Raw genomic sequence first — 10,421 nt, 5'->3', positions numbered from 1 at the left:
AAGGGCCGACTCCAGAAGAGGGGCGGCCCAACCCAGGTCCAGGTCCAGGGTATCAGGTGTTTTCCTGCTTTGATGGCCTCTCAGCTCTGGAAACTCCCGTGACGAGCTCATTTGCAGGAACACCTCGTCCCCTAAAGCCTCACCCCCACTCTCCAGCTTGACCTCTGGCCCCTGAATGACTCAGGTCCTTGCTGGAGCCCATCACAGCTGGGTGGCAGGGTGGGCTCTCCCTTGGGAGGAATGGGACTGTCAGATGCTTGAGGTGTGGGGGCACTGGAAATTAAAGCAGCCAGGGAGAGGCAGTCTGGCACAGAGTCAAGAACAGTGGAGGGTGGGTGAGGAAGCACACAGCTGCAGCCCAGGCAGCCTTCCCGGGTAGGGAGGGCTCCTGATGCCAGGCTCAGTCACAGGAAAGAGGCACCTTTCCAATTGCCATTGCAGCACCCAGGACACTGAGCTGCCTTGGCATGGCCTTGCACATGGGAAGGTGGAGGGAGCGCTGCTGGTCTCAGGGATTCATACTGTACCAACATGCTGCCCAGAGCAGGTCCCCAGCCCCTGCTGTAGGGGTAGATCTAGGAGAATGAGGCCGAAATCCCAGACCTGTCTCACAATGGCTGTGTGGCTTCGGGCAGGTAACTAACCTCTCTGAGCCTCCATTTTCTCATCTGTAAAAATGGATGACAGCGATGACTGTCTCCTGAGAGGGACGTAAGGACTTGGCATACAACAAAGCTCAGGATCCAGTTTCGGGGGCCTGCCATGGTTGCGGGGTGGGGATTTGATTACCCTGAGATTATGGTGGAGTGAAGCACAGCCACCAGTCCTGTCCCCTGCCACTCCAGGCCAATACTTTTCCATAGACCAGGGCTGAAGGACGCACTAACCTACCTAGATCCCAGGTAATCTGGGATGACAATGCGGGAAAGGCACAAAGGGGTCATTTCACAGCTGGAAAGAGAGAGGCTTAAAGGGGTGGCAAGTGACCAGCTTCTCCTCCTCCTGCCATGGGCCAGAACAAAGTCCAGACAAACTCAGGGCTCCCACGGGCAGGCCACTCCACAAGACAGCCTCAGGCACAAACTTCCCTCTACCCAGGATGATAAAGTAGCCACTCCTCAACAACTACCAGGTGCTTGGCAGGCCTGGGCTCTTGTCCTCACCACAACCCTGTGACATTAACCCTTCCGTCTGCAGATGAGAATAAGAGACAGAGGCTGATTTGCCCAAGGGCACTTGCTTATAATGGCAGAGACAGATCCTGATCACTAAGCATGAAGTCCCTGTGAGTCGGGGGTCTTCTCTCTTGAATGTTGTCAACACAAGCCACCCCCTAAGTCCGAAATCTTCACACCCAAGCCCGGGAAGCCAGCGTCTCCCTCCTAACTGGCCCCTGGGTTGTGTGCAGCCCCTCTCCCTCCTCCATCCCCAGACTCCAATTGGGCAGGGGCAGGCGTGCTGGCCAGTCATCCCTGACTGCAATTCCCTGGTACACTCTCAGGGCAAGAGAAGTGCCCAGGGCTAGAGGCTGTTAGGGGAGGACCCAAGATGAACTCTCTGCCCCCCAACACCTGTGCCAAGGCTATCTTGGTGTTGGCACAGTTTCCTAGGCTGTGGGGATAAGGAAAGAGGAAACCAGCCCCCTGCATAGTAAGAAGGATGCCCCTCCAGGAAAGGGAACATTTGGTTCACAGCTGAAGTGACTAAGGCACAGAGAGGTCTCAGGTGCCCCTGGCTACCCACCTCAGGGGGACTCATATGAGAGTGTAGGGGTCCTACAACTCCCAACCCCCATGGCCTCCTTAGCTCACACAGTTAGAGGCAGAGGGAGGAGGCTCAGATTTGCATGGCAAAGGCCAGGCAGGCTGAAAGTGGGAAACCAGCCTCCCCTCTCCTGCCCCACGCTGGACCTCACTGCCTTTGCTGCTGTGGGTGGTAGCCACGGATCAGGCCCAAACACAGTCCTGGTGGGAGGTGAACCAGGAACTGGAGGAGGGGGGGTCACACCTACCAAGTCTCCACACTGGCTATAGAGTGGAGCTGGCTATAGTCAGACGGGGGAGCCAGCCCCAGTCCTGGAGTCAGGCAAGGCTCCACACTGAACATGCAGCACAGGTCAGGAGGGGAACCCATTCGTAACAGCAGGAGTAGGAAGAGTCCTGGTTGGGCCCAGAGGACACTCAGACCAGCCACCTGGAGATCCTGTCCGTGTCCAGCTGGGGCCTGGCCAGGCAGTCAGTCTGAGGGGCCTTGGCACGCCTGACAGTCCTTCATGTCCTCAGAGTAGTCCTCAATCTGGATGGTCATGGTGTGGAAATGGAACTTCCCCTGGAGTTGGGCGCTGGCCACCTTCAGCACCTCCTGGGCATCTGCATTCCGAGCTGGGGGCCAAGAGGGCACACCGGGGATGCGCCAGAGAGCCATTTACTCACTCTTGGCCCTTTGCAACCAGCAGGACCCCAAGTCCTATGTCCCACTCCCAGCAGAACAGGATGGGGCCATGGACGTGAAGAAGGCCCTCCCCGCAATTCCACTCCTGCACCAGACACCCTCCAGGCCCAGCCCTGACATACGACGGAAAGAGCCGGCAAAGCCCTGGCCTTAAGGCTAAGGATCTGCCATGCTCTGCCTTAGCGCAAAAGCTTGGGCAAGGGGCTTGACCACCCACCTCCCTGCAGTCTGTTTCTTCAGTGATGAGATAAAAGAATGTGTTTAAGGTACCAGCACAGGGCTAGGCTCACTGCATGGCAAACATCTGGGGAGGGTCCCAGGCCTTTGGCTGTCTTCTCCCTCACCCCACCCTGAGTGTCCCAACCACTCACCAATGGCGATGTGGACAGACAGCACGGGCTGGGTCACTGTCAGCGCCCAGATATGCAGACTGTGCAAGGCTTCCACCCCCTCCACTGACAGCAACAGATCTCGCACGGCTGTGAAGTCCACACCCTTGGGAGTCCCTGAGGATGGGAGGGACGGGGGCTTAAGGAAATAGCCCATGGGTGCAGGACTGGTTCCCGCTCCTCTAATGTCACCTCCTCAGAGAAGACTTCCTTGGCTAGCAGATCTGATGTTGTCCCCACCTCCCAAACTCTCCATTCTATCACCTTGCTGTATCTTCCTTCTCACAATGTCTGAAATTATGTATTCATTTATTGTCTGTCTTGCTCTCTAAATGGAAACTCCATGACAGCAGAACTGTTTTGTTTACCAGTGTATCCTCAGTGCCTAGAACAGTGGAGTCTGCCCCATAGTAGGTGCTCAATAAATATATATATATGTTTTTTTTTTTTTGAGTTGGAGTCTCACTCTGTCGCCCAGACTGGAGTGCAGTGGCCAGCCACCGCAGCCTCAACCTGCTGGGCTCCGGCGATCCTTCCACCTCAGCCTTCTGAGTAGCCGGAATTATAGGCATGCGCTACCACGCCCGGCTGACTTTTTTGATTTATTGTAGAGATGAGGTCTCGTCAAGTTGCCCAGGTGGGTCTTGAACCCGCGGGTTTAGGCAATCCACTCACCTCAGCCTCCCAAGGCGCGGGATTGCAGGCTGAGCCACCGAGCCCAGCTCAGTAAATATATTTTTAAATGGAAGGAAAAAAAAGAAGGCAAGAACAGACCCTGAGAATTCATGGACCCACTGGGGGCACTATCATCCTTTTGTCTGGGTCTGTCACATATTGGAGAAAAATCTCTGGCCTGTAGCCAGTCACTCCTGCTAACCCCGGGACAGCACCCATCTCAACTCCAGAGACCCATGCGGAGACCAATGACCCTGGCCCAAAACCCAAGGCCCCAGAGCACAGGAAAGTCCAAGTGAAGGAAAGTGGTCATTCGGAGCAGACCATTCTCCACCACTGATGGTTCTCCAACCCCTGCAAAGGGCAGCCTTGTCCTCCAAGGCAGGGGCATAGTTTGGTCCCTGAGATGTCACCAGAAAGGCCTGAGCTGGCAGGGATTCCACAGCCATGTTCAAGACTGAAGACAGTGCAGGAAAGGCACGTCAAGAGAGAAGACCTGTCCTTTTTTGAGCTTCAGTCTGCCCCTCTGAGCAAGGAGAAGTATAATCTTTTCCCCCCTTTCTTCCTGAAAAGACTGAGGAAGCGTATGGGGGTACAGCTGGAACTCCAGTGCTATAGACACCACCCAGAAGCCACCCGGCTAGGCAGAAAAGACACATCCCAGCAGGGAAGGAGGCACCCTTGATGCTTGGGGAGAGGGGAGGCATGGGCCAGGGCACAGTTCTAGGAACTGTCAAATTTGAGGACCTAGGCTCTAATGCCAAGATCAGCCTAGGCTCCAGGAGGTTTTCAGCCTATACCAGGCTCCAGACCATGGTTTCCTGCCAATATGCTGGGATCCCCCAACACACACATACCCTACTGGAGGCTGATTAGAGCTTGAACGTCAAGAGAAAAAAAAGCCCCAAAGCCCAGGTTACCTTCCATCAGCACCAGGATCACATCTCTCAGGATGGTCAATGTCGTCCCCAGGACCAGGATGGAGAAGAGGAAGGTGCAGATGGGGTCTACATACTTGTACTCTGGCTGTAGGAAGAGGGATGGCAGACCTCACCACCCCGCATCTCATCTTTCTTTCTCACCTCCCACCCAGTACTATGTCAGGGAGAGGGGTTCTCTCGGTAGGGTGGGCATGAGCTTCGCCTGACCCCGCTTCCCAGTTTTCTACTCTATTCCAGGTCTGGGAGAGCAGGCAGGACAGACCACAGTTTGGGATAAGGTACAGTCCCTTCCCATCCTTCCTTGCCCGAGCAGCTGAGGCAGGGGCAGAGTAAAAAGGAATTTTGAACACCATCTGGTTCACAACCCCCACTTTATAGATGAGAAAATCGAGGAGGCTCTATTAGAGCAAGCAACTCACCCAACATCACATGACTGGCAAGGTGTGGAGCCAGGCTTCAAACCAAATGCCTGGCTCTTTCCACTATACCTGTCTGCCTCTGTGTGATGGGCAGTGCCCAGGCTTCAGCAACACAGAGACCTGGGTTTGAATCTGGCTCCCCAACTTACCAGCCGTGTGACACTGTGCAAGTCACTGAATATTTCTGAGCTGCCAAAAACACTGTCACCTACCCTTCAGGGTTTTTGTGAGGGTCAGAAGTGCTGACACTTGGGAGGTGTTGGACAAATGTTCCTTCCCTCTCTCCATCCTTTTTCCCAGAGCTGGGAGGGAACTAGAATCTGGAAAAGGCCCTGTGCAGGGAGGATCCCCAGATAACCTACACTCCCCTCCCCCCGCCTCCCTCTGTCCCCAGCTCTGACCTTGAAGTATACAATATAGGCTGCCACCAGGACACCCAAGCTCTGAAGAAAGTCTCCAATCACATGGATGAAGGCAGCTCGGACGCTGGGGTTCTCCTGCTGCTGGCTGGCGCCGTGGCTGTGCCCATGGCCAGACTGGTGAAGGGTCAACCCCATTCTGCGGAAGTGGAGACAAAGCCAAGGGGGTCACTGAGGTAGAAGGTAGAGGTCACTCATTAGGCCTGGCCTCCCCATGGGGCAAAATTTTCAAGCCCTGTGTGATCCCTTTGGCCATGTGAGGAGCCCAACCCATGTAGCCTTGGCTCAGAGAGCCACAAGAGAAAGGGCTCAGCTCCAATACCAGGTTGAGTCTGAGCACAAGGAGGCCACATGCCAAATCTCAGAGCAGGCAGCATTATGGAGGTCATCTAGTTCACCCTATCATGTCACAAATGGGGAACTGAGGCCACTGGGCAAGCAAGAGAAAGAGCCCAAATGAGGCACCCACTCTGCACCCCACTGCCTCTCATTGAGACCAATTTCAGGCACATCAGCTTAAAAAAGGACTTGGGCTCTGTTCCTAAGGACATCTACTGTTGCCAACAACTGTCCTCATCCCTCCCCACTTCAGGTATGAAGCCCCCAAGATTATCCACTGACATGTGTGTGGGAGAGGGCAGAGTTGACATGGCCCCAGATTTATAGCTCCCGATGTCGCTGGCTTAGGCAGGACCTGGGTGTTCCAGGTGCTAGAGCTCAGACCATTAGGGAAGTTCTATCCCCGTGGCCTATACTGGACCGTGGCATCCTTCCACCAAGAGCAGACATGGGTATGGATGTGAGAGGAGGAAGAGGGACTCAAAGGGAACTGGGGTCCCACTCACATGATGTTCACAGCCACAGCGCAGCCTGATGTGATCAGCATGGTTCCCCCCTCAATCTCATAGTCCCCAGAGATCAGCCGCTCCACAGCCAGGTACACCAGCACTCCAGTCACGACCCAGATGGACAGCACAGAGAGCAAGGCTCCCAGGATCTCTGAGGAAGAATCCCAACCCCAACCTCGGCACAGGATCTAAGGCTGAAGAGGTCTGCCTTCCCCTCCCTGCATGCTCTGACCCCTCCCACCCCTACAGTCAGGGCCTGAGTGAACTGGGCTCTGCTGAATGTATTGCTGGCACTTTGGCACCTTGCCTTGCTCTTCATATATCTGGGAATGTCGGAGCTAGAAGCAATCTAAGAAGTCATCTGGAGCCAGGCGCAGTGGCTCACGCCTGTAATTCCAATGCTTTGGGAGGCTGAGGTGAGAGGATTGTCTGAGACCAGGGTTTTGAGACCAGCCTAGGCAACTTGGCAAGACCTTGTCTCTATAGTAAATCAAAAAAATTAGCCGGGCATGGTGGTATATGCCTGTAGTTCCAGCTGCTTGGAAGTCTGAGGTGGAAGGATCACCTGAGCCCAGCAGGTCAAGGCTGAGGTGGCCATGAGTGTGCCACTCCCCTCTCAGCCTGGGTGGCAGTGAGACTCAGACTCAAAAAAAAAAAAAGGTCATCTGGATCTACCTTTTTTGTTTTATACATAAATTAACTGTCTTATTAAAATCTATGCCAGCCAGGTGCAGTAGCTCACACCTGTAATTTCTGCACTTTTGGAGGTGGAGGTAAGAGGATTGCCTGAGCTCAGGGGTTCGAGACCAGCCTGAGCAATATGGTGAGACCTCATCTCCACAATAAATTGGGCAACAGAGTGAGACTCTAAAAAAAGAAAAAACAAACAAACATATATATATATATATACACACACATATATAGATACATATATATGTATATACATATATATGTTTGTTTGTTTTTTCTTATATATATATATATGTATATATATACATATATATATACCTTTTGTTCAGCTGGTAAATTGAGGCTTTTGCTTCTGAGGAAGAGAGGCCGGGCCATCTCCCACACAGAGGAAAATGACAATATGACAATACAGCCCAGAGGTCAAAGCCTCTATCTTCCAGCAGGCTTTGCTGGCCTTTCCTTCCCCCAAGAGCTGATTCATGGAATTATGTGCAGCATTAATGCCACTGTCATTTGTTCTTGAAGCTTGGCTACTGCATTTTGTTTGTTTTTTTTTAGTTGGAGTCTCACTCTGTCGCCCAGACTGGAGTGCAGTGGCCGCTCCTGGCCACCACAGCCTCGACCTGCTGGGCTCTGGCAATCCTTCCACCTCAGCCTTCCAAGTAGCTGGAACTACAGGCACACACTACCACACCTGGCTAAATTTTTTTGATGTATTGTAGAGATGAGGTCTCACCAAGTTGCCCAGGCGGGTCTTAAACCCGCGGGCTCAGGCGATCCACTTCATCTCAGCCTCCCAAGGCGCGGGATTACAGGCTGAGCCACTGAGCTCGGCTGGCTACTGCATTTTTTTAGGAAGGTGAACATGACTTCCCTGCTGCAGACTGGGAGTTTCTGGAAAACTGGGACCAGGGTTTCCCCATGAGACAGGGAGTTCCCAGAGGACAGAGGCCAAGGTTGACATCCTCCTCCTTCTCCATCCAGGTCACTCTCCTGCCCCCACTCAGAGACCCATCCATGACAACCATCTAATAACCCCTGTTCTGACCCACCCTCTCTCTCAATCCCACCTCCAGTCCAACTGAGTCCTTACCAGCTCGCTGCCAGCCGAAGTTCATGGTCTTGGTGGCTGGCCTGGAGGCCATCCAGAGGGAGAAAAGGCTGATAAGCATGGTGGCAAAGTCAGTGAGCAGGTGGGCTGCATCGGTCATGATGGCCAAGCTGTGTGCCAGATACCCACCTACAGGGGCAGGGCCGGGAGAGTAGAGAGTCCTTATCGGCTCGCCCAAAGAGCCACCTCCCCAGTCTGTGTGTGCAGCAAGACTAAATTTCCACTCCCTTTGAAATGGGCCAACAACATCTCCTTAGAGGGTGAATGTGAAATCAAGTTCAAACAGGGACTGGAAAACATAGCAGGCAGGAAAGAGTAAATGGTCTTTCCTTCTAGGAATTCAGGCCTTCCTTTACCTATATGTGATCTTTGGCTAGTTACTTAACCTCAAATACCTGTTTCATCATCTGTAAAATAAGGATAAGAATAGCACCCAAACCTGGTGCAGTGGCTCACACCTGTAATCCCAGCACTTTGGGAAGCGGAGGCGAAAGGATTGCCTGAGCCCAGGAGTTTGAGACCAGCCTGGGCAACATGGTGAGGCACTGTCTCTACAATAAATCAAATTAGCCAGGTGTGGTGGCACGAGCCTTTAGTTCCATCTACTTGGAAGGCTGAGGTAGGATTGCCTGAGCCCGGCAGGTCAAGGCTGCAGTGGCCGTGAGTGTGCCACTGCACTCCAGCCTAGGGGACAGAGTGAGACTTCAACTAAAAACAAAACAAAACAATAACAGCATCCATTTGATAGCACAAGCTTGGAACTGCATGAGATAATGTGTAGGTAACGGACTTAGTATAATGAATATTCAGTAGATGGGGCTACTAGTGTTAATATTACTGGGAACATCTGGCCTATCCATGTGCCAACCTCATTTAAGTAGCCAAAAATCCTCACCAATGACTTCTCCGATCATGAACACCAGGCAGATGGCAGAGGCCACATAGAGCTGGCGCCGGGCCTTCTCCTTCTGGGGGTCACAGTGACTGCCAGGACCCTTCTGGGCATGGCAGTAATGGTTGCTCTGGGTAGTAATGACTTGCAAGTCCAGGCCAGGTCCAGGTAGAGGGATCCAACCAGTCCCATCCTGCCACAGAGATCCTGTGTATGACCTGGTCAGAGAGGAAGGGACAGGGAGTACTCAGCTCTGACACGGGACAAGGAGGGTTGACTCCAGTCCCATCTCTCTGCCAGGCCTTGATGTTCCCACGTGTCCAACACGAAGAATGGCTAGACACTCCCAAGCTCATTAGTCCCTGAGGAGTGACCAGAGGTGAGAAGCACGTGTTTAGAGGGGGCTGCAGGAAAAATGGGACTTGGGGCTTTCCCTCCTCTCCCACCCCTTCCAAGTCTAAAGGAGGCGAAGACCTTGGGAACTTGCCAAGGAACAGGCTGTCCGGAGCGCGGAGAAGGAGCAGTGCCCCCCTCCTGCGCAGGGCCTCCCCAGGGCAGGGCTGCCTGGGGGCAAAGTGCTGGGCAGAGGCGGAATTCCAAGCATTGGACCTCCCCTTCCCGCGGGCAAGGGCCAGGATCTCCGCCAGGCCCCAAGACAGAGACGATCTCCAGGTCCGGGACCCTGGTCAGTTTCCTCTCTCTCCCTCGCCTCACTTCACCCTGCGTGGTCCCAGTCCAATCGGCCGCCCAAATCAAACACCACTTGGATGGCAAGTCAGGAGTCGTCGGATGCCGCCCAAATTCCCGCCCCTCCCCGGCTCCCGCCTTACCGGACTCCGAGCCTGGCGTCCAACAGGTGCCGCTTCTCCGTGGCCTCCATGCGGCCCCGCGCTGGGTACGGGCGGCCACGTGCCACCGCCCCGCCAGGTGCGCCCTGGAAGTTGCGCGCGAGACGCTCCGGGACGCGCACCCACTTGCCGGGAGGGTCTCGCCCGCTGCGCCCACCCCGGCTTCGGCTCCGGCTCCGGCTCCGGCTCCCGCTCGCGCTCCCGCTCCGCGCTCCGCACGCCGAGCCCTCCCGAGTCTCGGGCCCCGCCGCTGCGCCCCGCGCCCGCCCGCCTTATCCGGCCCTCGCCACCCCGTGTGAAGCGACCTGCGGCGCGTCGTGTGCAAAAGCCCGCGAGGAAGGGGGAGGGGGTGGCCGGCTGCAAAGGGCGTACCGGCGCCGGCCCCGCGCACCCGTTCTGCGCCCGTGGGCCGCGAGGGGCCGGGGCGCCCCGCCTGTGGCGAAAAGCCTGACAGTCTTCGCCCGGCGAAGCCGCTGGGTGTTGCTGGGCGAGGACTGGGTGACGCTGCGCCCACGCTCCCGCGCGGGCCGGCCGCGTCCCCACCGAGCAGTTCTCGGACCTTGGATTGTAGAAATTCGCCCTGGTGGGTCTGACGCAGGAGGGCGGCTCCTCGCCTCAGAATTGGGGCTACTGGGGTCGCGTCTCCCCCCTCAGACGGGAGACTGCCCGGGCTTGATCACATCTGACCTCCAGGTGGAGACTCCCAAGGTCGGCTTGCGGCTCTGGTATTTCCCCTCG

General features: G+C 55.2%; 1 protein-coding gene across 2 annotated transcripts; it reads right to left on the bottom strand.

Annotated features, from left to right (window-relative positions):
- Nucleotides 1–2,138: 2,138 nt before the first annotated feature.
- SLC30A2 (solute carrier family 30 member 2) lies at nt 2,139–9,942 on the bottom strand. Of its 2 annotated transcripts, XM_008065185.2 has the most exons (8): nt 9,666–9,942; nt 8,839–9,053; nt 7,926–8,072; nt 6,140–6,293; nt 5,277–5,433; nt 4,436–4,541; nt 2,823–2,957; nt 2,139–2,381 (listed from the first exon to the last, which is right to left on the bottom strand). In XM_008065185.2, exons 1-8 carry the CDS (start codon nt 9,713–9,715, stop codon nt 2,236–2,238), a joined length of 1,110 nt encoding a protein of 369 aa, XP_008063376.1. In that variant the 5' UTR covers nt 9,716–9,942; the 3' UTR covers nt 2,139–2,235. The 2 variants fall into 2 exon arrangements, with proteins under 2 accessions (XP_008063376.1, XP_008063377.1); XM_008065186.2 differs by lacking the exon at nt 7,926–8,072.
- Nucleotides 9,943–10,421: the final 479 nt, after the last annotated feature.

This window comes from Carlito syrichta, unplaced genomic scaffold, assembly GCF_000164805.1.
Source record: "Carlito syrichta isolate Samal-C Ts95f unplaced genomic scaffold, Tarsius_syrichta-2.0.1 Scaffold308186, whole genome shotgun sequence".
Taxonomy (NCBI): Eukaryota; Metazoa; Chordata; class Mammalia; order Primates; family Tarsiidae; genus Carlito; species Carlito syrichta.
Note: the sequence above shows the minus strand (reverse complement) of the source record. Positions and strands in the feature narration are given on the sequence as shown.